Genomic DNA, 22,770 nt, shown 5'->3' on the forward strand with positions numbered 1-22,770 from the left:
TCATGGACCAGTAGAGATGGTGCCAGAAGGAGGACCTGAATCCCGTCTTCTTGGCTTCAAGGCCAGGTTGGTATTATACCTTTCTGATTTCAGGAGCATAACAAAAATGGGCAGTTGACTTGCCTTTTTTTTTTTTTTTTTTTTTTTGGTCAAAGTGGCTTAAAGGCTGCTACTTTATTGGATCCATCTCATCTGACAAAGTAAATGAAATGCTAACTACTGATTACATATGCTAATGGTGATGGAGAGACAGCAAACATAAACTGTCCACAAACAATTCCCAAACCTCATTTTAGTTTTAAGCGTCGGCTTCCTTCTCTGATAGACCTCCCCCCACCCCCAAACTAATAGCAATTAGAGAAATTGATTGATTTGAGTTTCCAGCATTCAAGAATCAGTCTTTTAAAAACTATCTAGGTAATAGTTTAACTCTAATGGAGAGCAGGAAATGATAAATTACAAATATTATGTGGGGAATTATATGCATCTTTTGTATACAAAATTATGTAAAAACTTGGGAAATGAATGATTTTTTAAAAAAATACATATGGTATGAAATAGGAGGGTACAACAAAATGTTTTCTAAGTTGTCACCATCACTGTCATTCAATTAAATTTAAATTATCTAGAGGAAGATTGTCTAGCTTTCAGAAAAATCATATCCAGGTTTTACGGTAGCTTGGTTATGCTACTGTGTCTATAATAAATTTTACATGCCTTTTTTTGGGGGGTGAGTTGGGATAGGTGAATGAATGTACCTGGGATGTAGGGAACATGCCTGGAAGGGAACTCCCCCTGCTGATGCAAATCAGTAACTTTTCTGCAATTTCTAGTGTCAGAATTGACAGTATTGTTGGGAAATTAAATGCCTTGCTCTGGGTCACACAACTCATTTGTGAGACTTGAACTCAGGTCTTTCTGTCCCTAGTCTAGCTATCTGCCCTACTAGATTGCCTCTTTTTTAAAAATAAAAGTTACTAAAACACATAGTAAACTTCACAAAACTTTTACATACTCTCTGAAGTAACTAAGACAAGTGTCTTATCTGTAAGCTAGATAATTTTCTCCATCTTATAGACATGCAAATGGAAGGTTTCTTAAGTCATTTGCTTAAGAGTCACACAAGTGAAAAACATCTCAAGCTCCAGTTTTGAGGTCACTGATCTTTCCCCTACACCATGCTTTCTTTCAAAACCCATTCTTTCTTTCTCATTCACTAAAAGCCTACAGTGATCTAAAGATCAGATATGTTCAGGGGGAGGCAGCTAGGCTGTGCAGTGGATAGAGCACTGGGCCTAGAGTCAGGACGATCTGAATTAAAATCTGACCTCAGACAATAGTGTCTGAGTGTCATTGTGTGACCTGGGGTAAGTCTCTTAACCTCTGTTTGCCTCAGTTTCTTTAACTTAAAAAAGAAATAATAACAGCACTTACCTTGTAGGGTTGTTGTGAGGATCAAATGAGATAATATTTATAAAGTGCTTAGCACAGTGCCATAGTGAGTGCAATGTAGATGCTTATTCACGTGCCATTCTCCCCCCACTTATGGTCATCCCTTCCTGTATAATGCAGAGATGATATGGCTATTCCTATCTCTAGGATCTTTATAGGGCACAGACTAAGGCCTACAATTGGCCAGCTTCCAGATGACTTTTTTTGTTGCTAATCTTCCTTCTTCCTTTTTCCTTCTTCCTTTCTAATTTCTTCCTTTTACTCTCCCATCCAGAGCTGCATGATATTCCCTCTAGAAAGCTGGAGGGTTTTTAAAAAATAGTTGCTTGAGCTATATAATGAATATACTAGCCCCTGGGGAAAAATTGCCCTGCCTCTATTATTACATAGAAGTAAGATAGATACAAAGTGCTGCTCTGTGGAGCTTTTCTGACTTTTAAAGTTGGCATTTCAGAACAAAATCCACAAATGTGATTAGCTCCTTCCAGTTAGTCAATCAGATCACCAAAGTAGCATTTAATAAGCGCTTACTATGTGCCAGTCACTGTGCTAAGTGTTAAGGATACAAAGAAAGGCAAAAACAAGGTCCATGCCCTCAAGGAATCCCCTTTTTCATGGGGGAGACAAGATGCAAATAACTGCTCATACAAGATATGTGCTATACAAATGGAAGGGAATTTCAAGGGAAAGGCACTCACAGTGGGGAGATCTGAGACTAGGAAAGGTATCCTGGAGAAGGTGGGTTTAAGCTGAGTCCTAAAGGAAGCCAGGGAAGACACAGGTTGGCTCTTCAGGAACTGGAAACTTGTGTTATTCCATCAAGCACCATAAAGACTATGGCCACTAGCTCTAGTAAGCGAGTGAATTTGAAAGTGTTTTAAAACTGTAAAGTACTAGAGATGAACATAAGGTATTATTGCTATAATTACTGCCAATGAGGTCATTGTTAATATTGTTCTTATTGGGAATAACAACATCACCATTAATAATGTTATTTTAATTTCTGGTAATGTTTATTTATAATAACAATAATCATATCCTTAGTCAGAAAAACAAAAACAAAAACTGAATGTTAAAATAGCTCAAAGGAGGCCTCTTTCTAGTTTGTTGAGCAGATGGTCTATGGAAAACTCATAGGCTGATATGGATAGGAATCTCACAGGATGAGAAGGCACAAATGGGTTAACAGAAGGATTGAAATCAATGACCTAAATAGATCCATTGAATTAATAATGCCATTATTATTGCTTTATATCAATTTATCATAATCAATGCCATCATGTGTTCTGTTATTGTTACTGCAAATAGCAATATTGATATGGTTATCTTGGGAGGAGCAAGTCCAGAAAATCGCAGAAAGGGCTTTGTCTACTCTAGAAGATTATCAGTGATTAAGTTGATTTTATTTCGGCACCACTCAAAATCTAGCACCCAAAACATTCACAGTAATATTTTTGTAATTAAAACATACTCCCTATTGGCAGAGCAGAATATACCAATCTATCCCCACTTAGCCAATTATATTACTTCCAGATTACTTGACCAGGGAAATGAAGACCTCCATAAGTGATTGCTCTCCTGAATTTCCCTGTTTCACAATCTCCTATCACAAGTTTTCCTAACTAACCTTGCTATTGTATGCTCAGACATGCTTTGTTCACATAGGGATATTAGCACACATATTAAAAATGTATGTGGAGGCTTTTCATTTGAGCAACAATTTGAAGTAGGAAGCTAAGTTTCCTATTTTTGGGAATGTTTCATTCCAGGTTACAATAAAAACAAACCAAAACCAAAACTAGACAAACAAAACAATCATTTGATGGTGGCAACATAGGTCCTAACAGGAACAGTTGATGATGAGACAAACTGAGTTCTCTAGTTTGATGAATTTAAATTGGCAGCAAAGGACAGACTGAAATTCTATTACAAGAACCTTAATTAGAAATGTGGTGAGAAAATTAAAAGACTCCTCTTGAACAATTGCTTGTTCTGTTACCAATTATTGGCCTACTGGATTATTTATGATCATTCACCTCTTCATTATTTACCATTCTGGTTTTTAGTGTTTTGGGCAAGAAAGTTCTTCCTGAGATAGCCCTAGAACTTCTGGTTACCCGATGACCTATTTCAAACTTGGGCAACAAAAAAATTAATTTAACTTCTAGCTCTAATGATTTGGGGTCAATAATACCATCTCACAGACATGAACCAGGGTTGTGTAGGATGGGCAGGCAGGGAACAGTTTGTAGTGCTGGTGGGACCATTTCCATTGATGAGCTCACAGATCCATCTGAGTATTTAGATACCACTCTATCAATCCTACAGAACAAAGTCTGAAATTAATACTTTGCAATTTTATAATGAAGTTTGTAAAGTTTATGACTCTTTCTAGGAGTTTATATTAATCTGGTACATGAGTAGCAAAAAAATACATGTTTTTATAGAGACTGATATAGTTGCTTCTCCATTTATCTAAATAGATAAAACACTGTGGCATCCCCATATCTGCAAACATCAAAATAAAATCAGAATGGGACAATGAGATAGAAAGAACAAGAAATTGGAAGAGGGCTAGTTAAATGATGTCAATGGAATAGAAGTTTTGGAAATGTCTAAGGCAATAGGCTCTTATGTAAAGCTTGTAGGGGTAAGTTCATGAGTTGATACCATTGGAAAGAATTAAACAAAAATAAACCATGAACTAGATGATGCAACCAATCGGAGCTACAGGGAATGCACTGGTATTTAATAGTGGGGAAAAATAAGGAAACCACCATTTAAGTTTTGTCCTTGAGGCTGCCCAGAGATAGTTCCCTAAAGCAGTCTTACCTTTATTTTCTGCCTTCAGTTCCTCTGCCATCAAACTGTCTTGTCGGTTACCAAGCACAAATGCCAGAAACGAGAGGATCAGGGCATCCAAGATTCCAATAATAGCCAGGATGTACGCCCAGCGGACTGAACAAGCCCCAAGTGTGTACTTGTCTGTCTTTTCACCACACATCCGTTTTACCTCGTCTGAATCCCAGCCATCAGGGAAAATCATACAGCCAAGTACAAGACAGGCAGCTTAGGAAGAAAGAGAAAAAAAGCACAAAGAGAAAAATGGGAAAGCATTCACACAATTCTCACTTTATTAACATCTCTATAGACCATTCTTCAAGTCACTATTTTATAAGATATCACTCAAAGGACCAGTGTTTATCATGACAACCCTACCTGCGTATTTCTTCTGGTTATCTTAAAAGCAAAGATTCTCTAATGGGTCTTCTTCACCTAAGCTTACTCTGATATTGGGCTTTATAGAGAGAGTCTGGATTATCTGAAAGGGACCCTCTTTAAAAAAGAGTGACCCATCAAACATTTCTTTTTGGCTTCCATTGCTGATTTTGCCAAGAATTAATTCATAACACTGCAGAGCGAGGACACAGCATTGATTTTAAAGGGCTATGATAGCAGCTAAAATGGAAAATATTCATCATGGAGAACGGTGCAGCAAAGCTTTATTAGAAATTGAAATTCAAGGAAAGAACAGACATATATTGTTTTCTAAATATTATTTAGGGAATCCTACGAATCCTTCAGAGATGAAAGAGTCCTCATCTTTCAAATGCAAAATTTTAAAAAACAAAACATAACCTATAACAGAATCTTTCACCCCCAAACTCACTCCTATTCCCAACTTTCTTGTTTTTGCCTATGGCACCATCAATCCCACAAGTTACAACCTAAGTGTAATCTTCAACTTCTCATAGCCCACAGCCAATCAGTTGCTAAGTCTTACCTGATTTCACCTCCTTAACACTTCTAGCATTTGTCCTCTTTCTTTGAACCACAATCAATTTACTACAGGTCCTCACCACTTCTTGCCTAAACTATTACAATATTCTCCTAACTGGTTTTCCTGTTTCATTGCATCCAGTCTTTCCCCTCTTCCATCTGTTCTCTACAAATCTATTAAATTGATCTTGTTAAAAATCAGATCAGACCATACCAGATTCCTACTAAAAAGGCATCAGTGGTTCCATTGTCTTTTAATGCATAATAAAAAAGCCTCATCCTGTAATTTAAGACCATTTGAATTCTGACTCTCAAGTCCCTCTCAATACTACTTCATATTACTCCCATTAGTGAATGCTGTATTTCAGTCAATTGCTACTTATTCCTTATATATAATATTCCATCTTCTGCCTCCATGCCTTTGAGAGGTGATTTTCTCATGCCTAGAATTCACTCCCTCTTCACCAATGCCTTTTGGAATTCCATACTTTCTTCATGATACCACTCAGAGCAACCTTCTTCTTCCAAGAGATCTTTTCTGATTCCTCCCCTTCCCCGTGCCCCAGTTATTAATAGATTTTCCCTCTTGAAATTCCTTAGTATTATTTTGTATATACTTTCTGTTTACTTAAATGTGTATAAGTTGTATCTCCCCAATAGACTGTAAGCGTCTTGATAGTAAGGGCTATCTCATTTTGCCTTTGCCTAGTGTAGTGCCTTGCACCTAGTAGGCATTTAAATGTTCTCTCAATGGAATGATATGAAATAAGAAGATCCAGATAAGCTTTCTCCGTGTGGCCATTTTTAACTTGCTACATTCAGTTTAGTTCTCTAGAAGTGGATTATCTAGTTTGGAAATGAGTTCTATTCAAGCTCTATAATAACTAGGTTACAGAGGAGACAGTCTTTAGAAGTTTATAGTTTTGAGGGTACAAAAGAAGTTCTAAAGATTCAAATTACTTCTTTAATGAAGTTATGAATGACATTATGTTACTACTGAAAGACAGTCATATTACACTGGCATGACCAAATAGTACTGGTCAATCCCCAAAGCTAGCAAGAGGGATTGCCACTTCATTCCTTAAAGCACGGATACTGGACAAGTTATCAAGAGTCATGATGCTGTACTGGGCTTCAGTCATTATTTTAGAAAGATACTTTTTACATTGTAAGATTCAGCATCCTGAGGGTCTCGGTACTTTGAGCCTGAATAGCCAGAAGAGTGTGAGCTAAAAAAGGGGAAAAGGTCATCCACACAGAATTAATATGAAAGAATCAATACAAAAGAGTTAAATAGAACATAGTTTTGGAAGGAAGACACTAGCATTTGAGGAGTAATGGGAAAACGTTGTGAGAGTCTTTAAAAGTTCAACAGAAGAGTTAATATTTTGTTTTAGAGGCAAAAAGGGGCCAACAGAGTTGACTGAATATGGGGGATGACATAGTCAGATCTGCACTTAAGGAAAATCAGAATTCTTTTCATTACATCCAAGGTTCTCAAAGTGTGGTCTGGAGATATCTGGGGAATCCTGAAACCCTTTAAGGGGATCTGTGAGGTCAAAATTATTTTCATAATAATTCTAAGATGTTTTAAATTTCTACCATAGTACATATTGATAGATATAATCCACAAACAAAAGCTCTTGGAGGAATCCTCAACAATTTTTAAGAGGGTAAAGGGATCTTGAGGCCAAAACATTTGGGACCCACTCCACTATATCTTACTGCCACTAGAGAATTCCTTACTACTTCATAAGATTTTGGTGATCATAGAATTTTTACATCATGATCATCAGGAATCATCAATCATCATTAATTAAGATAAATTATTTCAATGATGATAGCTTACATCAGTGGTTGCAAACTGAAATGGATATAGATCCCTCATATTGACTTAGAAAACTACAAATTGACATTATTTTGTACTATATTTTATTTATTTTGTAAAACATTTCCCAATTATATTTTAAAATGGTTTATCTCCAGGAGAGTTTTGCTAGCCTCTTGCCTCTAGGTGAGTTTGACACTTCTGGTTTATATCATATAGTGTTTTATATTTTGAGAGGCATTTTCCTCACAACAATCCTATAAAAGCAGGGAGTACAAACATTCTGATTCCCGTTTTACAGGTGAAGAAATTGAGGCTTGGCAAAGTTAAATGACTTGCCCTGGGTCACACAACTAGTAAGTGGTGGGGATGTGATGTAAATATAGATTTTCTAACTCAAAACTCAACACTTAGCGTACAATATCACACCTCAGGAGCAAGGTGACTCTGTCTATAACATATCCCCCAAATTTTGCAGTTAAAAAATAAAATGCAGTTGATGATTTGGTGGTTAAAATTCAAAAGACATTTTCATCAATAATAAGTATTCAGCAAACTGGTTTCTGACTCTGGGTTCTTGGGTTTGGTCCCTATTTGGTTATCGAGACCAACTTGATGATGTAGACATAGCCTATTACTAGAGACTAAATACAGTACAGTGGTGATATGTTTAACTTGAAAGAAGGATGAGACGATAAAATGTCCATCAATTTAGACTTGAAAGAGTCCTTAGAACTCTTCTAGTCCAATGGACATTTTCTAGAGGGGGAAACTGAATTCCAGAGAAGTCAAATATATCATCCAAGATCACCCAGCTATGAAGTAGCTATGAAATAGATTGATAACACATTCATAATAGGATGTCCCACAGTGAGGGCAACTTAGGGTAGCCCAACTGTTGGAGAGCAATAAGGCAGGCAAAGACTAGGGCAGTTTGTTTGGTGGAGGAAAGGGGGATGGTGAAGAGAAACTTCTCAACTCCAATGCCACAGGCAAGGAGGCACCAGGGGGAATACAGCATACAGTACTGACATCTCCAGCATGGAAAGTTGTGGTGATAGAAGATTCCAGAAAAGGATGCCAGACATAAGGAGAGGTTGGCTTGAGAAGAGGGAAAGGCTAAGCTTTCTGGACTACCAAACATCCTTGTTTCCAATGGTCTTTAAAGTTTCTTCTAATTCTAACATATGATGATTCTAGAACAAGTGAGCTCTCTACCATGAGCTATGTTTCTGGGGGAGCTAAGTCTTGAGAATTTATTTAGAATAGCATAGATCTTTGAACTGAAACTGCAATTGTGAAACATGGGCTATTTGCTGTTTTGACTAGGATAAATATTTTAATTGTTTTAAATAGATTAAATGATTTTTTTCCATTAAGAAAAGTCCTTGTGTTAAAAAAACAAAACAAAACAAAACCCAAAACATCTGGTGCAGGCCCTCATCATCTCATGCTTGAACTATTACCATAGCCTGCTGGTTGGTCTTTCTGCCACTCCAATCCATCCTCCATTCAGCTGTCAAATAGATCTTCCTAAAGTACATTAGATCCCTCTAATATCCCCACGTCCCTGTTTAATCAACTCCAGTGTTATCTCCAGGACCAAATAAAAAATCCATTTAGCCTTTGAAGAACTTCATAACCTGGATCATTCCCACCTTTCCAGTCTTCTCACACCTTGGTACCCTCCATCTACTCTACAATCCATTGACACCGGTATCCTTACTGTTCCTCAATACAACATTCCATTTCCTGACTCCACAGGTTTTCAGTGGCTATCTCCCCATCTCCCATGCCTCTAATGCTCTACTCGTTTCCACCTTCTAGCTTCTTCCTTTAAGTGTGAGCTGAAGTCCTCCCTTCTGCAAATAGCCTTTCTCGATTTTCTTTCATTGGCCAAGGCTGGGTGGCTCTACTGGAGGACAGGGCTTGTAGGATGAGGGCCCTAATAAACACCCTGGGCCCAGGTGATTATTGGCCAAACCATATGCATTAGAGGTTCCATCACGGATCTGGGTCAAATCATAGACTGTTCAAACTGCAGGTGATATTAGAGACCATCTAGTCCAGACCTTTTGTTTTACAGATGAGGAAATGAAGATCCAGAGAAATGAAGTGACCTCCCTGAGATTACAGTTTGTAAGAAACAGAGGAAAGTATTGAACTCTTTCTCTAGGACCAGTACTTTACTTTGTACCATGGTGCTACTCTTTTTAAAAGCTTAAAATGATGATTTTGACAGGCTATTGCTCTAGCAAAGGCAGCTAGTTTTGGAAAGAGAGCTGGACCTGGAGTTAGGAGAACCTGAATTCAAATCCAGCCACAGACACTTATTAGCTGTGTGACCCTGGGCAAATCACTTAATTTCTGTCTGTCTTAGTTCCTTGACTGTAAAATGAGGACAACAGCAGCACCTACCTCACACGACTGTTGTGGGAATTAAATGAAATAATATATGTATTAATTAACTTAATTAATATTATTAAATAAATAATTAATTAATAATATAAATGAAGTAATAAAGTGCTTAGTACAGTATCTGGCACATGATAGGCTCTATATTAATGCTAGCTATTGTTATTTGTTGTTCAGTAATGTCTGACTTTTTGTGACCCTATTTGGGGTTTTCTTGGCAAAGATACTGAAGAGGTTTGTCATTTCCTTCTCCAGGTTCTTTTCCAGATGATAGAGGCAAACCGGGGTAAATGATTTTTCTAGGGTCACCCAGCTAGTGAGTAAGCTGTTTGAGGTGAGATTTGAACTCAGGAAGATGAGTCTTCCTGACTCTGGGCCTGGCTCTCTATCCACTGTGCCCATTGTTGTTATTATTGTTGAAATTACTGTTGCTGTTATGACAACGGAAGTGTTATATTTGAGAAGGGCCATTGTAGTTGAATTGTTGAGTATATATGTGTAACAGAGTAAAGTGTAAACACACTGGAAAGGCAGGAAGGGGCCATGTTGTGAAAACTTTAAATGTTAAAAATGAGTTTATATTGGATCCGGAGGTTATAGGGAGGTATCTGAATTTATTGACGTATAGGAGTGACATTTAGACCTACTCTTGAGGAAGAACAGTTTGGCAACTGACTGGAGGATGTGTTGGAGTGGGAAGATACTTGAGGTTGGGAGGCCAATTAAATGACTATTGTCAGTTGAGGTGAGGGAGCAGCTAGGTGATGTAGTAGAAAGCAGGCTAGGCTTAGAGTCAGGGAGACCTGAATTCAAATCCAGCCCTGAAAATTCCTAGCTGTGTGACCTCAGGCAAGTCACTTAATCTCTGTCTGCCACTGGAGAAGAAAATGTCAAAGCACTCAAGTATCTTAAGAAAGCCCCATGGACAGAGGTCTACGGTGTCATGAAGAATCAGATACAACAGAAGACTTGACAAAAACAACAAACGTAGTTCAGGTGAGAGGTGATGAGGCCTGAACCAGAGTGGTAGCTGGGTGAGTGAAATGTCCCAGGAGAAATGTTATGAAGGTAGAAATGACAAGAGTTGTTAAAAACTGGATATTTGAAGTAAGTGAAAGTGAGGAGTTAAGATGGCCCTGAGATGACTCTGAAAATCCCACTACACAAAAGAACTTCTTTTGGGACCTGTTGTTCTAGAATGGGGTAAAAAGGAGAGAAGCAGACTCAATGCTCTTTAGGCCTAGGAACTCAGAAGAAATATGAGCTAAATTCAGTGTTCCATGCCTCCAATTCATATTTTGGCACGAGCCAATTAAAAAAAGTGATTGTAGATGACATTAAATCTAAAAAAAAAATTAACTTGCCTTATAAGTATTTACATTAGAAAAAAGTGAATTTCAAAATTTCAAAGTAAATAATGTTCTTAACATCTCAGATATTGCATTTGGGCCTCTAATAGTTTTCTTTGTCAAATCATTCTTTTGCATGTTTCCTTTTATATGACTGTACTTAGTGGATACTATGTTTTTCTGGTTCTGCTTTTTAATTTTTTCATGATTTCTAGCTTTTTCTAACTTCCTCATACTTAGCCTTTTAAATTTCATTATAACATCCTATTATATGAATACATAACAGAATCTCAGAGCTGAAAAGAACCTCAGAGGTCCTCTAGCCCAAACAGGGACTGCTAGCTAGGTGGGGCTTTAGGATAGAGTGCCAGCCCTGGACTCAGGAAGACTCCTCTTCTTGAGTTCAAATCTGGCCTCAGAAACTTACTAGCTGTGTGACCCTGGGCAAGTTACTTCACCCTGTTTGCCTTAATTCTTGATCTGTAAAATGAGCTGGAGAAAGAAATGGCAAACCACTCCAGTATCTCTGCCAAAAAACCCCCAAAAGGGGTCATGAAGAGTTGGATATGAGTGAAAAATGACCAAACAACAAAATCCAAATGGGAATCATCATCATCATCATCATCATCATCATCATCATCATCTTCTTCTTCTTCTTCTTCCCCTCCTCTTCCTCCTTTTCCTTCTCCTTCTTCTTCCTCCATTTACTATGTGTCATTTACTCTACTAAGCACTTGGGTTACAAATACAAAACTTAAGGTCATCCTTGTGCCTAAGGAGCTCACATTCCTTTTTAAAAATTTTAATATTTTATTTTTCAAATTACACATAAAAACAATTTTTAATTCTTGTTTTTCACAATTTTGAGTTCCAAATACTCTTCTTCCCTCTCTCCTTTTTCCGCTCATTGGGAAGGCAAGAAATTTGATATAGATTTTACATGTGCAGCCATGCAAAATATATTTCCATATAATCATCAAACAGGAATCTTCTTTACAACATTACCAATCCATCTGACTATCTCACTATTCCTCTCAGTGGAAAGTGCTGGATACGGAGTCACTTAGATGTGGGTTCAAATCCCACATTTACATGTTTACTATTCATGTGATGTTGAGCAAGTCACTTAACTTCTGTAGTCCTCAATTTCTTCATTTATAAAATCAGTGCGCTGGACTAGATGGCCTTAGAGTCCCCTTCTGCTTTGAATCTGCTACCTTGTCTCTCCTTCAGACACATACTGGAAGACCTCTCACCTGCTGATAGCTATGAATTTACATTAAAACTAGAACCAGGCAGGGTACCTGGAGACTTTGTCTGAGAACACTGAAATTTAGATGGAGCTAAAATCTGAAATAAGTATTTTAAGATTGTGTGATTTTGTAATCTTATTTACATTTTGAAAGCACTTTAAATCAAGAATAATTAGCAAAGCTATCACTTCTTGCTGTTCAAGTTGTTTTTCAGTTGTGTCTGATTCTTTGTGACCCCATTTGGGGTTTTCTTGGCAGAGATATTGGAGTGGTTTGCCATTTGTTTCTCCAACTCATTTTACAGATGAAGAAACTAAGGCAAACAGGGGTAAGTGACTTGCCTAGGGCCACAGAGATAATAAATGTCAGAGGCCAGATTTGAACTCAAGAAAGATGAGTCTTCCCCACTTTAGGCCTGGCACTCTATTCACTGAACCACCTAGGTGCCCAAAAGCTATCACTAAGCAACTAAGTCTTTATCCTAGAACACAGAATGTAGAGGGTGATGATATCACTTGCAGCTCTCAAGAAGCAAAGAAACAACAGGACTTAGCATCTAGATCAAAAGAGTAATTATTCGTTACCGTAGAACGCTAGCCAATAACAAGTTGGGTTAACCTCCCCCGCCTCACCTTAGTCCTCTCTTTATTTCACTCAGTGGCCTTTGCAGCAGCAAGCTGTCCTGGATCTGCTGTCTTCTTCACCCATGGGACGGTGTCTGCCCCCAAACACTCTGCATCTACAACTGAGGAGACTTGCCTCAGTTACAAAAGTTCCTAGGTATAGTTCTGATTCACATCATCATTCCTTGGAGCGCAAGAAACTGCTTCTTCCTTGGAGCATCAAACCCTCTCATTTTATGACAAGAGCTATATACCTTTGACAGGGCTCCAATTATTCAGTGACCCTTTTTCTGCCCTTCATTTTCAAGGGCACATCCTTCCACCATCAAAACCTTTAACACAGGTTAGGATTTCCCTTTTACTTCTTCAGATTCTCTTTCCTTTTTGTTTTCTCACTGACACACTTCTATTCTTCTAAGGTACAATCAGAAGGACTGAGTTTGAATCCTGATTCTGCCTATATATGTGACCGTGAGTAAGTAATTTTACCTCTCTCTGACTGTTGTCCTGATCTACAAAATGAGAGGGTTGGACTAGGATGTTTAATCAGGGGGCTGTGAGTTTGTTTTAAAAGTATTTTGGTAACTGTATTTCAATAAAGTTGGTTTCCTCTGTAATCTTACATCCTTTATTTTATGCACCTAAAAGCATATTATGAGAAGAGGTCATTAGATTGACAAAGGGGTTGATGACACAAAAATGATTCATTAGATTAGATGATGGATTAAATTAATTGGATAAGATGATGTCTAAAGACACTCCCAGCTCGAAATCCCTTATCCTCTGTAGTATTGAAATGAATGTTATATTTCAATCATATAAAAGTCCTGCATATTCACTTGTATAAAAGTGAGCATCACTTAGAAATGACAGCTATACCCTCCCTTATTCTATTGTCTTTCTTGAGACCTACCTAAGGATGGACTTGAAGAGAAAGGGAAATGAAAAGCTAACTCAAGCTGATGAGAGAAGAAAGCAGAGAATATACTACTGCTCTTTAAAAAAGCAAAAAATAATAACAACAGCTGTTCCTGTGGAGTCTTTGAGTACACAGAATATGTCCAAGGTCTCATTGTGAGTAACTGACCACTGATTTAATTTTATACATTTCCCAAAGTGGTAAGGAGGCTCCCAGTTCTGAAAGGAGATTACTTGTGCAGATGGTGCTTATACCCATGCTAACTTTCGTTTTCCGAATGAGTATAAAAGTGGCTAATTACTCCTTGGAGTGAGTAATTGTACAAGCTCTTCTCTGGCCAAAGAGATCTATCTAACCTGGTGAAGGAGACACCTTTATAAACATCCACAAATGTTTATAATTGGGCTTTCCTCCAGGGGAAAAATGAAAGGAGATGGATGAAGTGAATGGTAGGGAGGTGGGGGGTGGGTGGGGAATGACATTAGTAACTGGCTCTGTAGATATCAGTAGTTCAACTGCCCTAATCAAGGCTGTTAACTTGGGGAAGCTGATGAGTACTTATTTTCTGAGAGGGAAGAGGAATTCTAAATTCATTCTTTAAGAAGTCTCTGCACTGTTGCACAAAAAGCATGATAAATTGCCTTATGTTGCTAAAGCACTGAAGAGGAACCTGGTGGAGAGAGGAGTCTGAATTCACTTAACTCTATCAATTATTCAGGCATACAGTAATTGACGAAATAGATGCCAACAGAGTTTCCGAGTTACTGAAGGGGGAACCTTCACGCATAGATTGTCTGTCACTGTAATGAAACACCTGGTAAGAGAGATGCACTTATCATCCTTACAGCTTCTTCATCAGCACATGGAAAACGGGAATTGTAGACACAATATTTATTACCTCTGGGAAAACTGGTAACTGGTCCACCTGGGACATGAAATACTGATGGGCTGGAGTCCAAAAATTGTCCCAAGGTAAATCTTTGGCGTTAAAACCTAATGACACTTTGAAAGGCCTTTAGCCCATGGTCTTAAAATGTCAGAAATGACCATCAGCAAGGGAAGGTGGGCCAGAGGAGAGATTATACAACTATAGAAGCCAACAAGGAAGAAACAGAGATAAAAGATTTGAAGGAAAATAAAAGAACTTCTCAATTCTGTCAAGACACCACTCACCTTTAATCCACTCTAAGTAAAGGGATTTATACCTTCAAGGGAATCAATTGTGACATGTGCATGCAGAGCTATGTCCTTATGATGGTAGTCTGGAGATTCATGTATGTACTTGTTAACCAGCCAATGGGTAGGGAGACTTTGTGTGTGTGTGTGTGTGTGTGTGTGTGTGTGTGTGTGTGTGTGATAGGAAATGGAACCAGAGAAGGGAAAATAGGGAGAGATTAAGAAACAAACAAACAAACATTAATTTGCTCAAATTGGGAGAAGGGCTAGTGATTGAGAAAAATAATTTACATCTTTTTCAACTTAACAAACATTGTTTAAGAGTCCATTATGTGCAAGAGCGCTATGCAATATGTAAGGGTAACGAAGAGAATCTCAGGGGTGTGCTGGAGCCAGCTCTAACCCACTTGTAACAACAGCCCATTGTTAAAGTTTTAGGGGAGCTTTTATGCCTCAGAAATCAGCAATTCCTACAAATCAGGGCTTGATTTATTGTTTTTGTTGATTGTCTAGACTTAAGAAAGTGTTAATAATGAAAATTATACTTAGAAGTATGTGCACACATTCCCCCTCCCCAGAGCTTAGTTGTTAAATATTTATTAGCATACCCTTGACTTGTTCTCTTAACATTACTTGAACTCAGAAGGAGTGCAGTAGAGGGCTTAGGTAATGAGGTTCACACCAGGTTAGAGGCCTAGTGAATTTAGGCTGCTGCTGCTAATTAATATTTATATAATTTGTGAAGTGGTTTATTTCCTCAGCTTAGGGGAAGGGATCACTACAGAGAATTCAAGTACTTGATTCTTGAGGTGGATCTTGAAGAAAGGAAGGGATTTCCCATTCCAGAAAGACGGTATAAGAGATATGGAGATAAGAGACGGCAGGCTGAAAAAGAGGGAGTAGCAAACGGAACAAGGAATACTCCAATTTGTCTAGAACACAAAGTAAAGGGAAGTAGTACAAGTTAAAGTGAGACAGCTTAGAAAAAGATTGTAGAGGGCCTTGAATGCCAGGATTAAGAATTTATACTTTATTTTATAGGCAACGAATGGAGAGGGCAGCTAGGTGGCACAATGGATGAGGTGCTGGGTCTGGAGTCAGGAGGACCTGAGTTCAAATTTAGCCTCAGACACTTACTAGTTGTGTGACCCTGGTCAAGTCACTTAGCCCTGTTTGCCTCAGTTTCCTCATCTGGAAAAAGAGCTACAGAAGGAAATGGCAAACCACTCCAGTTTCTTTGCCAAGAAAACACCAAAAGAGGTCACAGACAGACACAATTGAAATGACTTAATGACAACAACAAATGAATGGAGAGCCACCGAAGGTTTTTTGAATGGTACGTTGGGAACATATAACGACGAAAGCAAGATGAAAAGACGAAGAGGCAAGAGACTAGAGCAGAATAGAATGGGACCAACCAGTGTGCAAATTATTATAGTAGGTGAGATTTATTTGAGTAGGGAAGTGTCAAGGGAAGACTTAAGCTTTAGGAAAATCACATTGGCAGTTGAGTGCTGGATGGACTGGAAAAGGGAGAGATTTGAGGCAGAGACCAATTTGGAGGCTATTGCAATATCCCAGGTATAGACAAGAAGGCAATGAAGGCTTGTACTAGCGCAGAGGAGTGACTGCATGAGTGGAGAGAGGTAGGCCCGCTGGAAAGAAGCATCTTTATACAGGGGCAATGACAAGAGAACAAAGGAAGAGAACCAATGGCAGGACTTCTTCAAGAAGAGTAGCTATACACAATAGAATGCCATTATCACATGGATTTGTTTGCATAGCACGGGCCAAGGCATGTTTCTTGACATAAGTATATTCAGTTATAGACTGATATAAATCAGTCTTTAATGTGGGAGTAAGTCTGATTTCCAACCCAGGTATTCTTAAGTGTATTAATTACCCTCGAAGTTCATACAACAACACAGGAGTATCGGGTCTGTCATTTTAGAATCTCCTAAGTGCTTAAAAATAAATAAGAATAATTTGTAATTAGCAAATTCATTGTTTTAATGAGAAAGCTGCTGCTAAAATGAAGCCTGGAAACTGTTTATTAGCCTTCCCTTCTAAAGCAGATTAAACATTTCCTATGTTTACGCTGCTAATTGACTTAGCTAGTTTTTCTTCCCTCCCCACTTAGTGCTAAGGTATACTGTAGTCCAGTATTAGAATAATCACAAATTTTAAATTCATGGAATGAGAATTAATGAGGTTTTAGTGTATAAATTTATTTATATACATATTCTCTTAGATGGGCTTACAAGAGATCAAAACAATTGGTCTGTTTTTTTTAGTGAGGAAAGGAAAAAAAATCAAGCCACCCTTTTCTCTATTCCCAATTAGCTGCTTGTTCCATTTAAACAGGCATACATGAATTATTTACCATATGTAATTGAACTGCTTTCATAACCTTACCTATGGTACAGTACTTAAATATTCCGGAACTAAAGGGAGAACAGGGGCCAATCGTGACATCAGGGAAGAGTAAGTAAGAGATTGATTCATTGGAGTCCTGTTTAGACTTCTGAAAAGTCTTATCCTTTGTTTACTTTAATTAACTTCTTCTGCTCTCGTTGAGTCCAATATTACCTATGAATAAATGAATGAATGAATGGCTAAGGTGTTTGAATTGCACAATTGCTGTATGGTTTGAAGTTTATAGCAGGGACCTAGTCTTAGTCAACATCTTCATGTGCAAGGCACAAGATCTTAATTTGACAAAAGATTATCCTTCACAACAAAAGGATAATCAGTACCCTAATTAGTACATTACATTACTGACCTTCCCTGCAATGTCTGTCTTCCATTTCTTATTCAAAAGGCTTAAAGCAGTGGGATTTATTCCTTTCCATCAATTATTTGGTATGTGACCTTACCTAATAATTCTGTGGTTTTGTCATCTTATTTGAAAAAGTGTGGATCCCCCTATCAAGGACTGAGTTTGTAGGCACCTCCCAGTGCTATTCAAAATAAAGATTAGATTTAGGAATATATCAGTTGGTGCTCTGAGGCACTATTTAGATATGAGACATTATCATGCATACATAAATAATTCAACATATTTAACTATGTCTTCCTCCAGAGCAGTGTGCCAGAGACTGGGAGCCCTGCTCCTTGCTCTGAATCACCGTCAGATCCTCTGCTGACTCACTAGATAAGTCATTTGTTGACTGCACTTGGACAAGGTCAGGTAATCCCATTACCATACACCTCCAGTGCCAGTTTGACTGCTAGCATTTCCCTTCTCATTACGAAGGTGGCATCGGGAACCATTTAACTCATTCAAAATGAAGATAGGCACACTGATGACTGGAAAGACCCTCTGTAAATGGTGTGCCTTATTCTGTACTTTTCCTAAAATACTCTTTGGCACTGGTATAGCCCTATGCTGGCTATTTCTTTCTCTCTTTATACATATTCCTTTCCTTCTCTTAAAGTACCATTTTAAAGATTTAGGAAACTTGAATGGCTAAAATAAATTAGCCTGGGGGTGGGTGTGGCAGTCTGGATCTGAAACTTACTACCCATTTGACCTTGGGCAAAGGATTTAAGCTCATTTGGCTGCAGTTTGCTCATCTTTAAACTGAAGGCATTCAATTAGATAACCTTAATAAGCAAGTGCTCTTAAGCTTTTTTTGTGTCTTGCTGATGAAGCCTAAGGATCCCTTCTCTGAATCATACTTTTAAATGTTTAAGATCTATCTATATGTGTACATATATACATATTTATACATATTTGATTTATTTATAATATATTATATACTTTTACATTTTATATACATGATGTACTTTTCCATATATATTATGTACTTATACATATATATCATATACTTGTATATATATATGTGTGTGTGTATGTATCTATATCTACAAAGGAACCCAATTATATTGAAATAGTTTATCAATCTATCATCTATCAGTCATATCTGTTGTCTGTCATTTATCTATGTATCATCTCTCTGTTATCTATCTATGTATCTATGTATCTATGTATCTATGTATCTATCTAAACACCAATTTCATGGCCCCCAAGTTAAAATCCCAAGTTGTAAGGTCATTTATAGATATATAATCCTCTGAACTTAACCAGTGTAACCAAGTCCCAGTGTGGAAACTCCTTCCCCTGTTGTAGAAAAGCAACTGAAGTGTCATTTGTGGTCTTAGGGAGTTGTCTTTTGCACTGAGAGGTTTGTGATATGCCTGTGATCACGTACCGTGTGAAATACAAACAGGACTTGTATCTCAGTCTTTTTGACTCCAAGGCCAGCCCTTATCTACTATTTGAAGCCATGCTGCTTCATATACAAACATTCTTATAAAAAAAAATAGGAGGATTTGTACTCATTAATGAATTTCTCTAAACTTTCTTGGTAAAGTTCATAAAGATGAAAGGACATCTTGGTTGGAAAAGAAATCTGATATGCATTGTAAAAAGTAACTGATCCCCAGATGTATATATCTCTAGGATATTATACTCTCCCATACAGGACCATAAGATCATCAATTTGGAGCTAGAAATAACCACAGAGTTCATTGAGTTCAACCCTTTCACTTTACAGATGAGGAGACACAAGTGTAGAGAAGTTAAGTGACTTAGCCAAGGCTATGTGGATAGTAAGCGGTAGAGCTAGGATTCAACTATGGATCTAACTATGAATTCAGTACCCACGTTAAGTTTTCATTTAGACTCTCTATCTTTTTTTTTTTTTAATTTGGGGAATGAGTAGGGTTTTTACTAAGAGTCAGTGTAAAATTCTGGATAGAGAGCTAGCCTCAGAGCCTGGAAAACTTGGATTTGAATGCCTCTGACATATACTGGCCATAGGACCCTGGGTAAGTTATTGACTTCTCCATTCCTGTGAAGACTCTAATAATGATGATTATTAGCATTATATTGTCCTTTAAAGTTTGTGGAACATTACATACACACACATGCACACACATACATACACACATACACACACACATATATACATACATACATACATACACATATAATTTCAAGACTTTAAATTGCAGATGAGGTACTGATTTGCATTAATAGACAGAGAGTTCCCTTTGTCAGTGAAATCAATGTCCTAAACCAGTCTTTGGGTGTGGTCAATCCTTAAGTCTTCAGGTGCAGCCTTTTGACTGAGTCCAAGTTTTACAGAACAAATCCTTTTATTAAAGAGATTTGTCCAGTGAAGTTTGGATTCAGTCAAAGGGCTGCACCTGAGGACCTTGAGGGCCACATGTAGCCTCAAGGGTGCAGGTTCCCCACCCCTGTCCTAAACTTATCCTTCCCCCTGCCCTCCCCAGTCTTTTCTGGCCTTTTAACTGTCAATTAGAAATAAAAAAAATAAAATGAAGCCCCCCAAAGTTTGCTCAGTGTGTGTGTGTGTGTGTGTGTGTGTGTGTGTGTGTGTGTGTGTGCGCGAGCAAGTATGCCTGCTTGTATACTTTTTTTGGCCATCCATGCAACTAACCGAGCTCCTGTGAACTGTATTTTCACCAATACTGGGGAAGCTTCATTCTCTCTCATACTTCCCCTCCCCCCAAGGTGTAGAAGAGGGTATCCTAGATCTTGTGGATGTCATTAAAAAAAAAAAAAGAATGAGTGTTCTTTGAGAGCCAGTATTAAATAATGGAAAGAACCTTAATTATTTGTCAAAGGACTTGAATGTGAATCTGATTCTAGCATTCATTAGTTGTGTGACCTTGAGTTAAATAACTTAATTTCTTTGGACCTCATTGTCCTTATCTGTAAGATCAACAGACTGGTTTAGATCAGGAGTTCTTAACTTGGAGTCTGCGAATTAAAAAAAGAAATGATAGCTGATTTAACATAGTTGGTTCCTCTGTAGTCTCACGTATTTTTTTTTTTTATGCATTTAAAACATGATTCTGAGAGAAGGAACATAGGCTTCCTTGAGAATCCCTGGATAAGATAAACTCTATGACTTTTCTGGTCTAAATTCTATTCCATTTATGACCAATTCCTTTTTTTATATGACTGCCTCTCCTCTTTCTTGGTATTCTTTTTTTTTTTTTTTTTGGATTGGGTAATGGAGGTTAAGTGACTTGCCCAGGGTCACACAGCTAGTAAGTGTTATGTGTCTGAGGCCGGATTTGAACTCAGGTCCTCCTGAATCCAGGGCCGGTGGTCTATCCACTGCGCCACCTAGCTGCCCCTGTATTCTTAGCTTTATTCTAAGGAAGTACTTACATTTAAAACAGAGAATTGCAAGAGAACAGAACAGAAGGGAAAAAAAGTGGAAAGTCTTTTCTACTTCCAGTTACCCCCCCCCCAATCCATTTAACTTAATGGGATCATAGATCTAAAACTGGAAGTCTCCCTAAAGCCATAATATCCACGCCTCTCATTTCATGGTTAAGGAAACCAAAGTCCAAGGAGGCTAAGTGACTTACCCAAGGTCACAGAAGTGGTAAATGTCAAGAGGTGAGATTTGAATACAGATCTATTGACTCAAGAGCCACTGTTCTTTCCACTATAAAATCTCTTGTTTTCATCTTTTCTTTTAAAGACAATTTAATTAGACTGTGAGGAATAACTTGAGATGTACCTTATCTATAAAATGCTCATAACAACACCTTCAGTATACACCTTATAGAGTTGTTGTAAGGCTCAAATGAAATGAAATATGGAAACTTTAAATGCTTATGTTAAGCGTCATTTGTTGATGGATATTAAATAGAAAAAGAAGTATCTTTTTTTTTTTGCTTTATGGTGAGGCGATTGGGGTTAAGTGACTTGCGCAGGGTCACACAGCTAGTAGGTATTAAGTGTCTGAGGCTGGATTTGAACTCAGGTCCTCCTGACTCCAAAGCCAGAGCTCTATTCACTGCGCCACCTAGCTGCCCCGAAAAAGAAGTATCTTAAAGCCTGTCAATAATATTGTTTATTTAGTGAGAAGTACTTATTTTGAAACTTCAAATTAAATATTACTGCTCCCCCCCAAACTGTTTAGGTAGAGGCTGTGCGGACAAAAGGAATGGCCCTGGGGGTAGGGTGGAGGGGCAGGTAAAAAAGGGAAAGAAGTCAGGATTTTAAATATCCTGCGAAAGACTCCTCCCCACCTTCTGCTACATTTTCTGACTTTGACAAATGACAGATATAGCTGGATAAGTTGATAAAATTATATTTTAGAGTTGGCAGGTGAAATCTGAAAACGTGCGTGGTATTTGGAAAGGCAGTACTTACACTGAAGGGGAAAATACCTTCTGTCGGCAAAAATGAAACTTAACCTAGCATCAAATTGTCAATGAAAGAAATCACAAAAGGAACTTAATTTCTAACATATGGACTTGAACTGCTAGGGGCATAGCTGATAAACATCCTTTCAAGACCTGGTAGTGTAAAAAGAAAAGAGAAACACTGTGATTTAGCATTGTGGGTGGAATCTATTAAACTACTTATGAATTGTCTGATCTCCCTGACCTTGCCTCCCTAATCTTCTCTCTAACTAGGGATATTGACACTTGGGTCCTATGAAAGTGGGTTCTAATTTAATTCTGGGAATTTATAAACCTATTGCACCTAAGACCTTGACTAGATTAACCCAAACTGGGAAAAGTTTAATGAAGATGAATTAATCCAAGTCTATAATTAGGCAGGAGGAAACTGTGGTCTTTTAAATGATGGGATAGGCTTCATTTTGTACACTTAATTAAATTAAAATGTATTTATCAATAAATCAACAAGAATTTACTAAGCATTGTGCTAGGAGCTAGTTATGATACAAAGAAGGAATAATGCACAGTTCAGGACTTCCAGCCAATATGGCTACCTACTGCAAGACTCTTTGTCAGAGAATACAAGAATGCTGGGTACCTCCAACAAAGTTCCAGGGTGGCCAGAAGAACCCAGGTTGGGGATCTTGGAATTCCCAAGGGATGCAGTGCAGTGGGCAATGACCAGTATCCAGGGTTCTGAGGTCCTAACAATTTCCTGAGACTCCAGAGAGGACCCTGA

General features: G+C 38.0%; 1 protein-coding gene across 1 annotated transcript in view; it reads right to left on the reverse strand.

The window, feature by feature from the left end:
- LHFPL3 (LHFPL tetraspan subfamily member 3) overlaps positions 1-22,770 on the reverse strand; it is a 475,954-nt gene continuing 453,184 nt past the window's right edge. Inside the window, exons 2-3 of the mRNA XM_027838886.1 lie at positions 4,285-4,521; positions 1-83 (exon numbers count right to left, since the gene is read on the reverse strand). Of these exons, the coding sequence (XP_027694687.1) occupies positions 1-83; positions 4,285-4,521 (320 nt within the window). The remainder of the gene's footprint in view (positions 84-4,284; positions 4,522-22,770) is intronic.

This window comes from Vombatus ursinus, unplaced genomic scaffold (genome assembly GCF_900497805.2).
Source record: "Vombatus ursinus unplaced genomic scaffold, bare-nosed wombat genome assembly UNPS02014830.1, whole genome shotgun sequence".
NCBI classification, from domain to species: Eukaryota; Metazoa; Chordata; class Mammalia; order Diprotodontia; family Vombatidae; genus Vombatus; species Vombatus ursinus.